Consider the following 18,160-nt stretch of genomic DNA (forward strand, 5'->3'; position numbering starts at 1 on the left):
ACGATGTACAGGTGCTTGCGTTTAGGGTGCGAGGGAGACGGCGAAAGATAGTTATGGGCAGCAACTGAACGTCTCACTTGCTGACCTCTCACGCGGCGGCAATATATTCGTGTAGCGTAAAACGTTTGGCCGAAGTGCACCACAAATGGATATGCCGTCTCCCTGAAGAAAGGACAACGCAGCACGCGTTGCCGCCACTACCGAACAGCTGGCAACGTATGAGGTGACGGTTCGCTGCAGCCACAAACAGAAGTGCATCCCGAATGATGGTGGCGCGCTGCAGTCCGTCGGGTTTGCTTTTGCAGGTGCCAGCAGCCTGGAGCGAAAACCGTGGCACAACAGTTTCAGCTAGGACTCCCGGACACAGTGACCGACTCTACCACGTCGTACTGCTGTTAGTCCAAAGCACGAACGAACGGCATATTTTCCATTTGAGACGGGAGGAGGCCGCAGCGGAATAACGTGCACTGATTGACCGGCTTGCATGTAGCTCTTTGCAGAGCACTCCTGCTGGTCACATCCTGGGCTGCACACGGATTTCGTACCGGGAGACTGGTACTCCCATTGGTGTAACAGCAGCAGTTCAGAATCCAAGACACGGTGCCTCGCTGATTCGTGCGAATCGCTGACCGTTTCTCCCCCTTCAGGTGTTGCCGGCATTGCGATGAGACGCTGCCCTAGCGGAACTGCCTGCCGCTATCAGTGGGCGGCGCAGTCGGGCGCGGTCCAGTTTCTCCGGCTCAGCTTTCTTTAATGTCTTCCGTGTTTTGCGTTCTATGGTTTTGTTGTAGCCGCGAGGGCGCGCGATTGTACGGACAGCAAGCCTGCGTGTGTCCTGGACATCGAACCGGGTACGTCTGCATGCCGGCTGGCCTGTTGCAGGGCACCAGAGCAGAGCGAGCTCCTGTGCCTCACGAGGTCGGAGGCGCCGAATCCAGTGCGACCGTGATCTTTGCTCTCGCGGTCTTTTCTCGTGTTTAGTGGCCTTCTGTGCGAGTTTGTGAAGTATGGCACGCACGTCTTCCTCACCGGCAGCTCGCTTCGTGGAACAGCATGGGTTCGGTATGAGGGAAGTCGCGATATCTTTGCGACTGGGTTTCAACAGGAGCCAGACAGCTGTCGTCTTGCGTTTCTCCGTATATACGCCCTTTCTAGCAGCTATCTGCATGCTCCTTGTGTAACGCTGCCCCACGCAATGTGCGCTGCAGACTGCTCCCTTGTAAAGCCCAGATACGATTCCCCTGGCGAGGCTGCAGAGTGCCAGGAACTGTGCGCTTCGGCCAAAGCACGCTGCAGGGACCAGGCCGCACTCCAGCATCAGTCACAATGGGAATGCATTATGGCAGCCATCAACTCAGCAGGCCTCACTGGACGGTGTCATTTTCCAAAGGACACAATTAGCCGTAAGCGAACGAAAACCCGCCCGAAGGGTGACGGCGCTGTGTGAAGAAACGCGTGGTGCGAGGCGACAGTAAAACGCAGGTTCTACCAGAAATGAGGGAGCAGGACCCTAACGCATGTGGCACGAACGCGCAACAGAGTCGCGCACCACCGTCGCACGGCAGGCGAAATAGACGCGTCACTTTTCTAGTGGAGGTTCGCGTGTGAGACGCTTCAGATTGCTGAGGGAACAGGGATCTAGAACTTTGCCTTCAGATTCATCCGTCTACGTTGTCTCCTGATGACTTGAGTACGGTCAGCTTGGTCGTTCAAACACGTGGTCCTATGCGTTGTTGCAGAAAACACCCTGCGGCCCCCAGTCTGCTTCTTGAGTCGGACGCGCCAAGTGGATGCGACCAAGCGGCTTTCTTACCTGGCGACCGACAAGGACAGTGGTCGTGGCTCCTGCATGTGCGCAGCGACCAACAGCGTACCGTGCTCTCCAGAAGAAGTGGCGTTATCGTTTGATGACTGGTCTAAGCAGCTAACTTCGGATGTGTGTCCCTTCGGTACACTGGGAGCGTTCTTCAACTCTCCTGACTCGACGGCCTCGGCCGATTCTTTTGTCTACTTTGGCGCTGCCGACCTTGGGCGTGTGCACTGCCCTATCTCGAAGAGTTCAGACTTGGGTGGCCACCTTCCTACCTTCGCCCAGTTCGAAAGTCCTGAGAGCATGAACAGCTTCTGCGAAAACGGTCTGCCTTTCTGGAAGGAGACGCTGCAGCCTGTCGGTAAGGCGGGAACACCTGTTTTCCACTGTGCGGAACGCATAAGTTAGGTGCGGCTCTGCCAACGAATATCTCGAGTCCAACCATTCTGTTGCGTGGGGTGGGAACGCTTCTCGCCGCACACCCTCAAGAGCTCCAGCGATAGGTCCGCGCGCATGGCTCTCGTACTAGGTGGAGGGAGGCGTGCCACGACGAGGTTTTCGATGAAGAAACGTAGAAGACGGTCGGGAGTCGTGCATTTGGGAGTGCGCTCTCGGGGTTCAGCCGCGGCATGTGACCTCCCTAGGTAGACGGCGGTGCAATAAGCCTGTTTGTTTAGTACGGCACCTCCTTTTGCCACTCCCAGCGTCCACTATCGGTAAGACCACCCAGTCGATCCAACAAAACATGAAAACGGTTGCTTGCTGCTTGACTGTGTCCAAACCAGTTGACTGTCGCCAGGTGGTTGAGAAGCAGTCGACAACGATGGACTGCCACGCGCATTGCCAACAGGCCGTGGTCGGGTGCACGACGAACCATGAAGCATTAGACAAGTGCATTGCTAGTGCCTTGTCGGATCCAAAATTCACGGCAAATTGTGAACTTCGATCCTCGGTTAAGCTCGGCAAGGGCTTGATGTTCTGCAAGCATATTCGCACGGACTGCAAGTATTCTGAATGGTCTGAATGGAGCGGCTGCAGCCTTACCTGCAGGACAGGAAGAAATGACGAGGAGAGCATTCGAATCAGAGACCGCTCGCTTCTCGTCGCTGCGGAACATGGTGGCCATTGCGACGCCGACATCGAAGATTCTTATGGTATGTATGGTTTTTCATCCCAAACGGAAAACAGACTGTGATAGAGTGGCTACTCCAGAATGCCACTTTGTCACATCCCGGTTTCAGTGACTGTTGGGTACCGTGATATCTAGTCAGGATGAGGCACGTGGGATTTATTTGCAGCGCCGTATCGCTTGGTGTTTCTAAGCGCACTAGGTGACGGAATTTTTCTAGAATCGATCTGTTCAGCTGGCAGCAGCGTGCACGTTGCCACCACGAGGACTGAGCCTCCAGAAAGCGCTCGCTCCTCCCGGCGTTCGCTGTCAAATTCCTAATCCGTCCATTCTGCTTGCGTGTGTGAAACTTGGCCCAGGGTGGAGCTTGAACGACGTCCAGGTGTGCGACTGGCTTCCTGATTGCCGTAAGCCTGGCTGATCTACCACCTGTGCGACCGAGTCCTCTGAAAGTAGAGAACTCATTGAGTTCGAAGTGGGATGATCAGGCCGCCGACATTGCGTCCTGCTGTGAGCTTGTTCTTTCTTTTCCGAGTTCTCTCTCAATTCTCTCTTTTCATTCTCTCCGCTGTCTCATTCAAAGCGATGTACAGCATGTCAAAATGATAAGAGACACTGGTCGGAGAAGCGTGAGACATCGGAGCTTCCAGCATCAAAGGGGGGGAAGTATCCCACATCTATGGGTGTTTGGCGTTCCCTAGTCCACACGCAAACCCCTCTGTGATTCGCAGAGATCACGTTTCGAAAGTCGTCTGTGTGTTTCCCCTCACTTTGCTACAGCGGATGCACCAGTAGATGGAGACTCGTACGTTGTCATGCCCAAGTCGGAGCCACAGGTGGGAGAGTGGAGTCCGACACGGACCACGACAACGACAGAAGATCCGAGCAGTCACGAGGATGAGGATGGTATTTTGTGCACCATTGTAGACATGGCCGACTTCTCCGATTCTCACCGAGGTTATGACCCAGAGGTGAGGCGTGTTCAGCCGTTGCCTGACAGTTAACCCACACCTGGAGGATGATATGCCGAGTTGGAATGGGCGTGGCGTGTAGCCCCTGGAAATACGATTCGCCGACCGCGCGTATCAATTTAGCAAGGCGTCAAGCAGTGTCTGATAGCTCACGGCTGCAAGGGTTCGCCCAGTCATCCGAAAAGCGTGTGGCTGTCATGGGTCTCACGGGGGCGGGGGCCTTGTCAACCACGGTTTGTCACGAACTGCCTGCTTTGGCGCGTCTGCAATTTGCCGCACATGCTGAAGTTCTCAGGTCAAACCAGCAGGTGTGACCCTCTAGCTGAGCAGAAAGATTTGCAAGCGTGGCAGTGGCCTGTGCCTGGATAGTCTCAGTGCTCCTATTTGAATAGCCTCGGCTCCGTCGCCCGCACCCCTACGAAGCTTATGGCTCACAGATCGACCGTGTTCACTTGGAAGTGCCCATGATTCATGACGGTATTCCCGTCGAACAGCATCCCGAGAAGAAATCGGTCATTAGGACTTGTGTTGGACGTTTCGGATGTCTGGTTCGTGGCTGCGTCGTGGTTGAGTGCAAGGTTGTCTTCGGTTGTCCCCTTGCCGCAACGAAGCAATCGACGCTCCGTCACAACCAGAAATGCAACTGGCATATCGGTGTGGTGCGTTTTCCATTGCAGACCGAGTCGTGCACATGCCCGTACAACACGAAAATGTGCAGTCGAACGGAAGCAGCCAACTCACGCGATAACTGGGAAGATCTCATGGACACGATTTGCAACAAAAATAACCAAGGTAATGTTTTGCAACGTCCGTCCGCCCCAAAGAAAACGCACTTACCGAACTCGCACAAAATTCCTCTCCGCAAGGAAGACTGGGAAACGAGAAAGCTCGCAATCCAGTCCATGGCTTGTTTGCCTGCTGCTGCATTCTGGTCCGTGCTGTTCTCCGACGTCCTTGTAGCCTCCATTTCTCCGCACCTTGCTTTGACGTTTTCGTGTCTTAGTGTGCTGCTCGGCCTGTGCAGTTGGGATTTACCATGCGGCGGGTGTATACTCTTCCTTAACGTACGTGGTTCGGTTCCGTATCTCAGGCCAGATATTGGCAAAGGGCATGGAGGAATTCACCTGCACCAACCGTGTATTTCGGTCATCCAAGAGCACATTAAGTCAGACCCCTGAAGAACACTGCAAAAGCAGCGATGCAACGTACCTCTTCTGCAAAGGTGAGACCAGGGATAGAAGAGAGCGGCAACCGTAGTCAGCAGCATCTCTATTTGGCGGTCTCCTTCAGTGGCCTGGTTAGTCACGCGTATCGCGAGTTCTAGGTTATATATTTTTGACGCAAACTCCGCAGCTAAGTATCGTTTTTCTTTGAAAGACACTTCCATTCTCACCGTTAGCATGGTATCAAAGTCGAGTTCAAGGTACCCTCGATGACGTCCCAGTGGTCGGAACACCACGCGGCTAGGATAAGCTAAGTTGTGGCACAAGAATTCTCGCCATGGCGCTGAGAGGTCCATAGCGGAGAGGTCGCAGCCTTCCGCGGAGGGCGCATAACCTGCCATATAGGTAACTTCCGCCGAGAAAGAAAGGCGGGAATCGGTGATAGTTTGTCATCTGCAACCCCACGCAAAAATACAGGCAAGAAAGCTGACACTGCATCTCTTCACTCCCTTGGACGTGTATTACCCCTTCGGTCGAGAACGGGAAAACGGAGTCAGAGTGGCAATGCTGGTCAGGGGGGGGGGAGGGGCGGACTCACACTGGTGTCAAAGAAAGGAACAAGACCAACTGAATGTCTGATGTTACGTGTACGTGTGCAGACGGTGCGATTGACAGCGGACTCATATTCACTCAGCTGCTGATGGCGTTTTTCACGGGCGTCGTCCTGGCATTTGCCGTTGTCTACTGGGCGATTCAGTACAGTGGGGATGTGCAGAAGGTGCTCGGTTTTACCGGTCGCTACGTGGAACTGTCGAACCTCTTGAACGAGGTATCTGAAGCGGCAGCGGCTAAGGAGGAACAGGAAGGAAGGGCGGATGGAGAAGACGACGAGGCGTTGTGTGAGGACGACGCAGAACCTGTAGAGAAAGTCGCGGGAGAAGAAGAAATGGCTGGCAACGCAGAGGAGGAAGAAGAGATGGAAGAGGACTCAGAAGGTGATGCCTTGGACGATGAGGAGGATTCTTATGAAGACGGCGACTACGACGATTCGGAGGAGGAGTAGAGACACGACCACCGAACGACAGCACACCTCGAGGGATGACAAACCAATTGCCGAAGGCACCCGTGGCTGTGCAACGTTTCTTCGCCCCCTCAAGGCCCTAGTGGCAGACTTGAGGGCCACAGGTTGTAGACGGGAATGACTGCGTTGCGCTCCGAGAGAGGTCTCCGGTTTGGAGCACGAAGCTGCTCTCAGTAACTGTGAAAGGTCCGCTCTCAAGGCTTGCTGTGTTTCTCTACTGGGGAGTCCCTGGTGGAGCAAACGCAGATCGCGACGTGTGAGATCCGCCCCTCTCGTCCGGTGTGGTTGATGGGGACACGCAATGACCCAGCGCGTTCACGAAAGATGTCTTTGGGATGCGTGTGACTCCACGTACCAACAAGCGATCCTCGAAGTGGACGAGCCGTGTGAACGGTAATTCAGCGATCGGATACAATCTCGGCCGCTCGAATCTACGACGTGCACAACGCTCGTCCACTCTGGTACCATTTAGTGCATGGAGTGCTGCGGAACGGCAACACACCGCGCCGACGATTTGCTGCGTGTAATGGCAAAGCCGCAGCTGTGTCGAAAGAGGTTCCTTTTGACTTCGCAAACAGCTCAGCCGGCATCTACATGCTTCACCCCCGCAGCGGGGCGTGCTGGAACGCCATTTCAACAAAATCTGTAGGTGACAAGAGTGGCAGTTGATTTTACGCGCAGACACAGGAACGCTACGTTGGTGCTTTCTCTACGGAGCGCTGCTCACGTAGCATCTTCATGTTTGACCCCTAAAAAACAGGCTGCGGCCTGGCGACAGCCTGCCCAGTGCGCAGAATCGGGGTTGCCTGTCTCGCCACTGCAGCTGCGTCGCGTGCTGCCACAGTACTTAGAGAGCAGCGAGGAAACTAGAACAGTTGTCAGTTCCCGCCGAGGACACCAACGCGTTTTTGCGAGTGCAGAAAAACAAGGCACTTCATCAGCTCAGAGGACGTCGGTCTTATCTTTTTACTGAGCATGCATATTTTCGCCCGGACATTGGACGTTGCACCACATTAAAACGCATAAATGCGCGCCCTCGCTGTCGCAGCCGTTACCTCTTAAGTGTCCCCCGAAAGCCACATACAACGAGAGACAGGCGCGCTGGATACGTCAAACGTATATTTGGATACTGCGGCCGAGACACGTTTGAAAGGTGTGCAAGGGCGCAGCGAGTTTTCAGGACGCCGAGTAACCGAAACAACGTGCAGTGTGGTGCTTGAGAGGTTCAACGGAAAGGACTCTTCCAGAACGTATCCTTTGATGACATTCATTGGTCTTATCACCCTATAACCTGTGTTCATGAACATGAGCCATAAGACTATACTGCTGCATCGCCTCTATTTTCTCGGCGGTCACGGTGAGGCCGGGTGATCTAGCACGGGAACACGGAAACTTTGAGGGGTCCTGTACTCTCTTCTTCACTTTTGCTTAATGCGACACGCCTGTAGGCACAATAGGACTCGTCCCACCAACACTCTGACCAGAGACACGCTTTTTCCTAAACACACGGTGCGCGTGCCTGACCATGGGTCTGCCACGCGGTTTTCGGTTCTGCGATGAAAGTATCCCCCCTTGTGCAAGAGGCGGGTTCTCCCCACATGTGCTTGCCTCAACCAGTACTGGGATGTCACGAAGCCGGGGAACGAATTGCGCTATATCCCGCCTCCATTCCACACGTGGCCGCAGGGCATAAATTGGAAAGCCGAGGCCAGGCCGCTGCCAGACAGACAGGCCGCGGTTTTTCTGCACTTTCCAAAAAATGCAAGCAGAAACCCAACCGGGAATCCACTCCTCGGTCTTCCCCGTTTACCCTTTTTCATTCGCTCTGTACACTGTTTTCCCTCCCGACGCCAGTGTCGATTTCAGTCAAGTGCTGCATCCTCGCCACGGCAGGCGCGTGCGTGGCGGGATACACGGGGTAGGTTGACGTCGGCACGTAGAACGGCGAAATGGCGGGGCCCGCGGTTCCTGGTAAACCTGCAGGAGAGGCTGAACCGGTGGCCCACTGGCAAAATGAAGCTCCTGTCGCGACACCCGGTATTGCACACATGGCGATTGGGTGATCCGGAACGCTGGCCCGGTCCACCATGCTCGCACCGCTGGCTGGCACAGTCAAACCGGTCGACAACAGCGATCCGAGAGACGCCCTGTCCATAGCTCCTGTTTGCCGAAGTCTGTCCGAGACTCTGCCGCACCCAGGAGTCATCCAGCCGGATCCCTCAGTCCCTGCTTGAGCTGCAGCCGACAGGCATTCCCCGTGGCACATCCCCGCAGTTTCTCCGCTTGGATTCACCGCAGATCCAGGAATTGCGCTGTAGACCGCGTTTGTCGTTGCGCCGGCTAACTGCCCGTGTGAATATTGAGTCGCAGAGGCAAAGCTCCCCGGATCTCCAGCGGCCCTCGCCGCGCCCGCGCCGATCTCGGCCGTCGGCGTGCCGCCTGGATACATAGTCCCTGTTGCGGCCGCATGCAAAACTGCCGACGGAGTCGCTGTTTCCCGGTCTGGAGACCCCCGGGGACTAGAGCCCGGGCAGGGCGGGGAAAAGGGAAGATTGCCGTGGCCGCTGTACGACGTTTGTGGCGAAGGCGTTGCTCCAGTTGTGCTAGCCGTCCTAGCCGAGTACGGCCCACCCGGAGGGGAATAGGGACGGGACGCCGGTGTGAACGGAGCGGAAGCGCAACCTGCGGTCCCCGATGAGCTTGGACCCGCAGTTGCGTACGCACCAGCGGGTACCGATGCCGAGTACGGAATGCCCCCTCCAGGGAAGTTCGAATTATACGGCGCGCCGAGGTACGGATCGACACCCGGGTACAGCGGCGTCCCCGCAACTTTCGCCGCCACTTCAAGATGCTGGTGCTGCTGAGCCACAGCGGCCGCAGCGACTGCCGCAGCTGCAGCATGCAGCCCTCCACAGGCCGCCAGATTGGTGGTGTAGTTCAACGCGTACGGATACGCTTGCTGCTGGCAGAGAGAACCGTAAGGCGTGACGCCTGGAGCAATGCCATACGGTGGTCCTCCAGCTGTCGCAGCTACAACAGGAACGCCTAGTGGAGTGCCTTTCAAAGCATCTGCCGTCGCTGGGACTACGCCAGACTGGTGCAAGCGGTGCAGGGATTGGTGCGTGTCGAAGCGGTGGCGTTGGTGGTGTCCATGGCGATGGCGCCCCCCCCGGCCTCCCCCGCGATACTGATGTCCATGCGAAAGGTGAAAGTGGCTGAGTGAACCTCCGCGATGTCCTCCCCGCCTTTCTCCCTCTAGCACCTCACCGCCGCAACCTGCTGGCTGTGCTCCGCCGATCGGGAAACTTGCAGTCCCCTGTCCTCTGTACGGCTTCCCGCCCGGCAACTGTCCTGGTCCACCGGCCTTGCCGCCAGAGTTTGCTGCTCCCTCCGAAGCCGGTCCCGACCCGGTCGCGGGCCCTTCGTCACGACCAGAAGAACTGCTCGCATCATCGTTCAAACCCCGCCTTGAGGCAGAGATCCCCAGTCTGCTGCTCTCCCCCGAGTTGCTTCTCGGTTTCCGCTCAACGCATGCAGCGGTGAAGGAGAAAAACCGCGGGCGGCCGTGATTTTCGCATGCACTCGACTGGCCTTGGCTGCTAATCGGGGAAGCGCCTCCGTGACTGCGTCCAGCTCCAGAACCCACGACGGTGCTGGTGGAGACCAGATCCTGAATCGCCACCGGAACGCGCCCGGTGCGAAACTCGTCCAGAAGCTGGCGCATATCCAAGTGGTGCCGCAGGGCGAACTTCTCCAGTTCCGTGTGACGGTAGCTGCGAATGCACACCAGACCAATGATGCGTGGACGAGTGCGGCCAGACTGTGTGGGAAACCGCAGAAATCACTCCAGACAGGGATCGCAAGATACAGACTTGAAGCCGCACGGCAGGAGCAGCACATCCGCAAAACGACCTCCGTCTGGCGCCTTTGAGGGGAACGTGACGAAAAAAGCGCATTCTACGGAAACGCGCCAAAAACGCTGCAGAGAAGACACGCCGCCCCCCATCCGGATGCTGTGGCAATCCTCTACGGATCACCGGAACTACTACTAGGTGTGGACGTGCCAAAGGCTATATTCCAAAGACACCGCACTGCAAATGCCTGTACAGCTGGACTACTGAAATGGAGATTCGCGGGCGTCACTCACTTTCTCTTGCGCAGTTCTTGGTCTCCATGTGCATGTCGGCACGCTTTCCCAGCGTCGCATCGTCCTTCTCGCATCCAAAACTTGCACAGTTTTGTCTGGACAAGCGAGGAGACAGTGGAAGCAGAAAGCCGCAGAGGGAAAATGCTTCACGAAAAACAACGGAAGTCTCTTGCCACATAACGTCCACCGATGTGAGTTCTCGAGATCAACACGGAGACTCCATGGTATACTTTTTGGGAGACCCTCTGTGGGGAAAAGACTCCCAATTTGTGGCGAGTTTTCCTACAATGTGAGCCTTGGTTCTGTGGGCCTAGAGTCTATCCTTTTTGGGCTCTCTGTGTTTTTACCACAGCAGCAGCCACTCGTGGCCGTCGGCGGGCCCTGGAGCACGACTGTGTGCGTCAAAATGAACCGATGACAACCCAAAGAAGAAAAGGACTGATTACGACGCCTTCCAAAACAGTAACAGATTCAGTTCCCGGACGAGTCAGGGGCTAACGCTGTCACCCACACCCGGCGAAGATACCCGAAAGGAAGAAGTCCCGACCGCCCCCCGAACCAGCATATGCCGTTTATTTCCATCGCTCACCTTGTAGTAGTCCGCAGTAGACCGCAGTTCCTCCTCGCCGTGTGCGTAGGGGCAAGACGCTTCCAGTGGGCATGGTTTCCCCTGACAAGAGTTCGCAACACACAGCTCAAGACCCTATAGGAAGTCCGTCGCTCGACCTGTGCGGTACACGGCCCCGCTGCGTTTGGTCGTGCCTCCTCACGGCCGGGAGCCCCGCTCACAAAAAACAAGGCCACGAAATATCGCGTTGCTGCCTCCGGGTTCACCTGCACCAATCCAACTGGGGAGTCGCCAGTGGTACTCTATCGAGAGATGAATCGGTTTCGATCTACGGATGGCAAGAGGTTCGCATTCGGACTGACAGCGACTCTGCTCTATCTGTCCCCGAGGTATACGGGCAGGCAGTTCCACGTAGCCGTTCGTGATCTGTTCCCAACTTACAAGACGGAAAGCCGTGCACAACTTTGTTTTCCACAGGTTCGGCACATCTCGGAGTTCCTCCTCGGCGTGGGCGTACGAGCAGCGCGCCCCTTTTCGGCACAGACCCCGCATGTACTTGGGGCAGAGCTTGATTCTGTGAACAAAGACGCGAGTCTCCGAGGTGTACGATGCAGTTTCTGGAAACCGAGACATGACCTGGACGCAGTCTATCAAGTGACAGCGCTACAGCTTGTTCTCCCTCTCTTTGCCTCTACAACGTTTGCAATCCCCTTCGCCTTTATTCCATTCAAACACGGGAGCGAGCGCACGCTTTGCTTGTGCAAAAACGTGCTTTTCTCCCTGGACACCCCGTTCTTACCGGAAAAACTGATCTTCGATACGACCGGCTTTCTTCTTGAAAGAACCGTCAGTAAAATCGCTCTGCGCTCTGCACCGATTCCCCACGCGGCCGCCCTGTCCTAGTGTCCTTGGGGCGCCAGACACTGCGTAACCGCTGCCTTCGCTCTCTTCCTCCTTGTCTCTCTTTCCTTCATGAGCTCGCTGGGCGTCTTCAGGCGATAACGCGTCCTTCAAGCTTCGGCCGCCATAAAACCCTACGCAGCCCTGCGCAGCCGACCCAGAGAAGGACTGGCTGCGCGAGTCGCGACCTCCCGGCGCCACGCCTACGCGCCCCGCCACGAGTTCCCTCTTCAAGCTTTCTTCACCGACCTTCCGTCCTTCACTTAGCTTCTTCGTCGCCACATACTCCTGCAGTTCGGCATCTGCAGCGCTGCCGCTCCGCGACTTCGCGTTCTCCTGTCTAGACCTTGGCTCCGACCCGGCCCCTGTGCCAGGCGCCGGCTCGAGTGCTCCACTTGTGCGTCCAGAGCCAGTCGACGGAACGGCGCCCCTCCCGCCTCTGAGTTTTTCAGGGAGAAAGCTGCTCCGTCCCTGAAACCCTTTGATCTCGTTGCGCCCTCGCCGAGCTTTTCCGTCATCTTTTCCAAATTTTGAAGTGGAAATGTTGCACGCAAGCGCCGCTGCGTCCGACCTGTCCCGGTCGTCGCCTCCCCCTCGGTCCGCCGCGTACCCCGTCAACTGCCCCTGCTGCTGCAGGAGCAACTGCTCCTGAAGGATAACTTTCCTTTGAAGGTGAAGCACTTGGGCTTGTAGCCTTCTTTGCTCAAGAAGGCGTTCACGTTCAAAACTCGACATCGCGTCGCACGATGACGGGGACCGCCTGAGCAGCCCCGTCTCTGTCGTGCTTGAAGTGGAAGCTAACAACACGTCCGCGTCGCTGTTATGCGGAGCGTCCAGTGTACTTTGGGTACCAGGAGCGTGAAGCAGAGTGTCCATACACAGTTCCTCCGGATTCGCGACGTTGAGGACCGTAGTCGAGGGCCAGCTGTATCCCGACACAGGATCCGCGCAAGCACTCCCGCTACCCACATCCACCTTTGCTGCTACTTTGACCGCTTCGTCTTCGGTGGTCAGTCGCGTCTGCACGTCTTCCCTCTCACACACGAAACGCTCCGTGGCGTTCATCAACGGGCTATTCACTCCTGCAGGCGGCTGTTCGTACACTGGGGGTGTACCAGTCCCGCCGTCACGTTCAACCGAGCCTGGTTTCATGAAAGGAGATCCTGTGATCTTGTCAGCACAAGATCTCTCCGGTGACAACGCATTCCCTCGCTCCATGATGGACTAGTCGTTGCGGGTGACTCTCCAACCTCAGAGTCAACAAGAACGAAATGACCAGATGTGCCGTTTAGGACGTAAGAAAAAACAAAAGATGAATGCGCGAAAAAGCAGGCTGCTCCGACAGTGATAGGCATATACACGCAGTTCGACATCCGCCAAACGGGGCACGCCTCACACACAAAAAAAGCATCTACGCAGCACTTCGAACAATGGAAAGGTAGTTTTTTCCGGATACTTCTGCCTGAACGTGAGAGCAGGGAGTATGGGTCACCATACGAGAACCGGTGCTGGGCAAAATTCCATATCTCCAGAGAACCACAGATTTTCCCTTGCCCCCCCGGAAGATAAGTCTGCCTCCTTCGCCAAGCATGAGTATCTAACTATCCCGTGTCGGGCATGGTAGCACGAAGTGCTATAGAGGGTCTAATCTTCACCCTGGTCTGTGGTCAACAGGAACTCGCATGCAGAGACGACGTATTTCTGAAGACCGGGGGGAAATTGAGTGTCTCGCGATTTCAGACTCACCCTCAACAGATTGGATTCTAACAACACACGCAGAGGATGTTCCGGTGAACACGCAGGAAGGGTACATCGCATTGCAGAACAGCGTTCTATATCCGTCTCGATATCGAGTTATCCGTCTCTCCGTGACAGGATAATGACACTTTCAGCGAAGAAGACTCGCTCAACACATGGGCAGACGTTCAAAACCCAAGACGTTCGGCCATTGCCAGGGAGCAATCGGCCACTGAACAGACGACAGGCGAGAAAGAACTGAAGGACAAGCGAAAAACGGACTCACTCCACTTGCACATTATGGAGTGTCCACGTCGTTTTGCTGCCAAAGTTACCGGCTAGAGAAATTCGACGAAACCATTCTCAAAAGACAAGCACAAAGCAGAGAGGCCAACAAACGTAGCTACCCGATATTTAAACGAAAGCAATCTCGGAACATCAATCAAACCGAACATCTGTTAACACAAGGCATACCTTTGATTGCAAGCACAAAACAAGCGGCGCTCCTGGACAAGCTCGTTTTTCCTTAGTCACAGAGTCCCCGAACAAAACACTGAGAACGCGCGAGACGACGGTCAAACACAAAAATGTTCTGTCGCGTGTTCGACTGGAGGGGGGGGGCGCCGGCACGCGAAGACAGCGACTCCGTGCAGGACGACACAAAAGCGATGAACTTACAACCGCTACAAGGCGCATGTAACAGACAACTGTTCTGGAGACGGCCAAAGAAAGTCTGAGCTGACAAAAAAAACGAGTTAAGACTGGTCCTTTCACTTCCACATTACGCACGTACGAGCCCGCAATTGGTCGGGCGACAACAGAAACCGCTGCAGCCAATGTATCACGACATCTTTGACCGGGAATAGCTTGGGGAACATCCTTGCCGTGCCGTGAGCAGTCGCGTTCTTTCTCCCAGTATCTATATCTACATTATAAAACCTCTGGAAATGCAAGAAACAGTTCAAGGTGGGAGAACAAACTCCCTCGATAACAGAGCAAAGCCTACGAAAGTTGCGCTCTCACCACGCCCGTGCGAACGCACCAAACAAACTGCGGAAAAGCTTTTCTTCATTTAGCTGGTTCGTGGAAAACAGGAACGAGTGTGGACGATATCAAACATCCGGAAGCAGGGAAAAAACTGTCCATCGCCCTCGACGCGAGGGAGTCGCGCCACTGTGTACAGGGGTTGGACGGGGAGAGTTTCTCTGCCCAGGGAAGGAAATTTCGTTTCCGCGCTAGGGCATACCCTGTACCACCACGGAAGCATTATTCCTCGCCACGTCACAAAAACGGCGCCGCGCCTGAAAAGGCGTTCCTCGAGACTGTGAAAGGAGTCCAATTTGTCACTCCTGCGACGTGCCGCTGACGGGCGAACCCTGACCCCTCCCTTCCCGAACCTGCGAAAAGAGAGGGACCGACGTCTCGTACGGCCACGCTCCGAAAATGTGAAACGAAGGAAAACTGGGACACGGAAGTTGAGACAACTGCTTTCGGGCTTTGATCGAGAAATCCATCAAACAACTGCGGCAAAACGCGTCCGCAGCGCCCAATGAATTCGACAAAACAGGACGACAAAACTGGCCTCTCTACCCCTGCGGGAGGAAGCACCAGAAAGCTAGCAAGTGAAAAAGAGTACGCGGTAACTCCATACGGCAAACGCCACCTGTGCGCACGCTTTCCCACGACGGCCATCTACAAAACACATGTCCTTTCTTTTGCGTATACGTAGCACGTAACAGACACGGCGCATCTCGTGCGCTGGTTGCGCTCTCTCCACGTGGACTTTTCGTCAGCCCTCGCGGATCACACGGGGTAAACATTCCCTTGCCCCTGCAAGCGAAAAAAATCAACGCGTCGACGGTGGCATCCCCGAGGCGGAGTCTCTAGCTCCCGGAAACCCACGATGGTTTCGTAGTCCCCGCCGCACGTCTCCTCCCACGATGTGCGCGCGCGCGCGAGGCTGACGCCGGCAGAACCCCGGGGGTTTGGGACACGAATGTGCGGAATGGCTGGTTTCTCTAGAGACGGCGCAACGTCACACCTCTCCAACGCGCGCCTCTTCGCGTAAGCGAGTTTAAACAATGTTGAATGGATCTGTGCAGACCAGAAGTGTGTGCACGCCCCGTAGAAACCGGGCGCCTAGACGCTGAAGAATGGACAGGCCGCTGGAGCATGCATCTGATAGTGCAGTTCGAAAAGATCGAAGCGTCAGCCGCCGTATGATCAGTTTGGGGGCTTTCCGCAGGACCGCCAGCGAAGTCTTGAAAGACAGGACCATGCGGGCATCCCAAGAGGGATACACACATGACAGGCTTTCTCAAGTCGTCTTCTGGAGGGAACAGTGCATGTTTCTTTGAAAGTCCACGCGGCTCGGTGAGCGGAAGGCAACGCCCCAGTACGAACCGCTCGCAATTGCGGGTTGTTGCACTACGGCGCCGATACCCAGTAATTTGGAGGCGGAGACGTCAGAAAAACAAGAGAGGGCGGGCGATCAAACCCATTCCTGACAGAAGCTTCATGGTCCAGTTCCCCGTGTTTTCCGGTCGAGTGTCTGGTAGCCGACCAGTGCTCATCGGAGAGAGAAACGTTAAACTAGTGCAGATACACTGCAGCACGTGTCAATTCACAAATTGTACGCGGGAGTCCCGGCACTCTCAGCTGGGCGGCAGCAGGGAAAATCACGGGAATGATCATGTTTTACATCTCACCGAGGCGACAGCACGGAACTCGCTCTCTCTCCCGCTAAGGGTAGGCGCGCCACCCCAGGTCAACCGATATATTTTTCCGCTGTTAGCATACGGCTCGCTGGCGCCTACGGAGCAGCTGGTTTCCTTCTGTCGCGCCAACTTGTCGAACCTCAAACTCAAACAGAAACGAGGGCTTACTGCACATCTCGCAGCTTTCATACTGTGGAGCGCCGTCAGCGCGTTGCACCATCGCCGATTCAGTGGTTAGACAGCTTCGTGAGTTGGGTGTGTGAAGGTCGTTGTAGGTTTAATTTAGGTTTGTGTTGCTGGGTGAAAGAGAACCAGTTGAGTTTCAAAACAAAGATCCGGGGACAAATGAGACAACAGGTGCCGACACTGGCTGTCTCGTGCTGCAGGTGGCTGAAATACGCATGTTGGTAGTTGGCCCCGCGAACGCGACATGCGTTCTCAGCTCCGCAGAGAATGCGTGACTCTCGAGCCTCAGCATCTTAGATGGGCGGCAGCTGTGCCAGAGTGAGGCTCTCGAACCTCGGCTGACGAAGACTGTCGCCAGTGTGTGTCCAAGTGACGTGCGGATCCGTGTGTTCGTTGCTGAGCATGGGACAAGTCCAAGCCTATTCACTGAGACAGACGAGCATCCTTGATTGGCCAGATGCCAATGATTGAGGAGGAGAAGTTTGAAAGGACTGTGCCAGTGCTCAGCGAACGAGAACGACGTGTGGTTTTGGGAAGGATTGCCAGCTTTGGGAAGAACAGTTCTAAGCGATGAAGTTTGCTTTACTACAAAGGGGACAGCATCGATCGTAGAGAATGAATTCTTCTGTTTTCTCTAGGTCGAAAGCATGTGCACAACCCTCACAAACCACGGCTCTCCTCTTCCTTTGGTGTGGTCCCGTGTGGAGGGCTTGGTGAGAACTAGTTTGCTCACCGGACGGCGGAGAGCCGTCGGCGTCTTGCCTTTCATCTGTCGCAAAACTGCAACAAAAGTACTGCGTTGACAATAGAGGTGAAATACTGGCATGGTTGAGTATGCAGACTGATTCTGATGGGAGGTCGCGTAACAGTGCAGCTTTCACCCGAACAGGAACAAAAGACCTGGAGCCCGAAGTAGTCGCACCCCCGGCAGCCTTGAGGAACGAGAGAACTGCAACGTCGGGGGATGGAATTGTCGCCGCAAAGCTGCTGTCGCCTCTCTTTTCGAGCAAAGGGTCTTCCTCCGTCAAAAAGGAAGCGTGTGGTAAGTCCTGGCCGCCTGAGCAGCAGACACAAGGTAGTGGCATGGACTTTTGAGCCCATCGAGGCGACAGCTTGTTTTTGTCGAGAAGTGGCAGCGCTAGCAGATGAACGGCAGAAAACACAACCATGTGCTTCTTTCGGACGCCAACGCGCTCCGGATATTCTTCCTCATTAGAAAAGGTGAAAAGCTACCTGTGTGTACCTATGGAGAGGTTTGTCTCGGCGCTAGTGTATATCGATATACAGCAGTGCCTGTCAATTTCCTGCTGCTACCGGAGCTGGGGCCAGGGGGGTTTAACTGGAGCTAAATGAGCAGCGTATTTCTATGAACCCGAGTCAATCAAAGTAAAAAGGATTGATCCAGGACACTCTTGCAAGGGTAAACACGGATGCTTGAAGATGTGCAACTGAGAGACGACCCTAGAAAGAACGATCTAGGCTTACTTGAGAGCGAAATTCCCAGCTTTTCGACCTTCGCGGAGTTAAGTATCGATTTTGCACGTGCACCATTCACTTCGTGTGGAGGGAGGAATTCGATGCAGCCGAGGACCGAAAATCCGCCGAATTCCCTCAGCCGCAAATGCCCACAGTGACCACACGCCTCAGAGGACACGAAAGGCACTCGTTCGTGGTCCAGGAGAGGCACAGCCGTTTGACACCAGGAACAGGTTGTTGTCAAGAACCGTTTGTCCTCCTTCGTCCGGGCCCTG

The 18,160-nt window shown here is 55.4% G+C and overlaps 2 protein-coding genes across 2 annotated transcripts in view; one reads left to right on the forward strand and one right to left on the reverse strand.

Annotated features, from left to right (window-relative positions):
* Positions 1–6,136, forward strand: part of NCLIV_061910 (hypothetical protein) — a gene marked incomplete at both ends in the record, with an annotated part of 29,558 nt that extends 23,422 nt beyond the window's left edge. Inside the window, 8 exons of the mRNA XM_003885743.1 lie at positions 792–851; positions 1,740–2,171; positions 2,596–2,964; positions 3,299–3,346; positions 3,720–3,910; positions 4,588–4,702; positions 4,935–5,132; positions 5,733–6,136. Of these exons, the coding sequence (XP_003885792.1) occupies positions 792–851; positions 1,740–2,171; positions 2,596–2,964; positions 3,299–3,346; positions 3,720–3,910; positions 4,588–4,702; positions 4,935–5,132; positions 5,733–6,136 (1,817 nt within the window). The remainder of the gene's footprint in view (positions 1–791; positions 852–1,739; positions 2,172–2,595; positions 2,965–3,298; positions 3,347–3,719; positions 3,911–4,587; positions 4,703–4,934; positions 5,133–5,732) is intronic.
* Positions 6,137–7,970: 1,834 nt separating this feature from the next.
* NCLIV_061920 (putative zinc finger (CCCH type) protein) lies at positions 7,971–12,921 on the reverse strand (the record flags this gene model as incomplete). The annotated part of the gene is made up of 5 exons (XM_003885744.1): positions 7,971–9,927; positions 10,302–10,396; positions 10,891–10,971; positions 11,311–11,443; positions 11,669–12,921. The coding sequence occupies 5 exons, from the start codon at positions 12,919–12,921 to the stop codon at positions 7,971–7,973; spliced, it is 3,519 nt and encodes a 1,172-aa protein (XP_003885793.1).
* Positions 12,922–18,160: the final 5,239 nt, after the last annotated feature.

The sequence above is a fragment of the Neospora caninum genome, chromosome XII, assembly GCF_000208865.1.
Source record: "Neospora caninum Liverpool complete genome, chromosome XII".
Taxonomy (NCBI): Eukaryota; Apicomplexa; class Conoidasida; order Eucoccidiorida; family Sarcocystidae; genus Neospora; species Neospora caninum.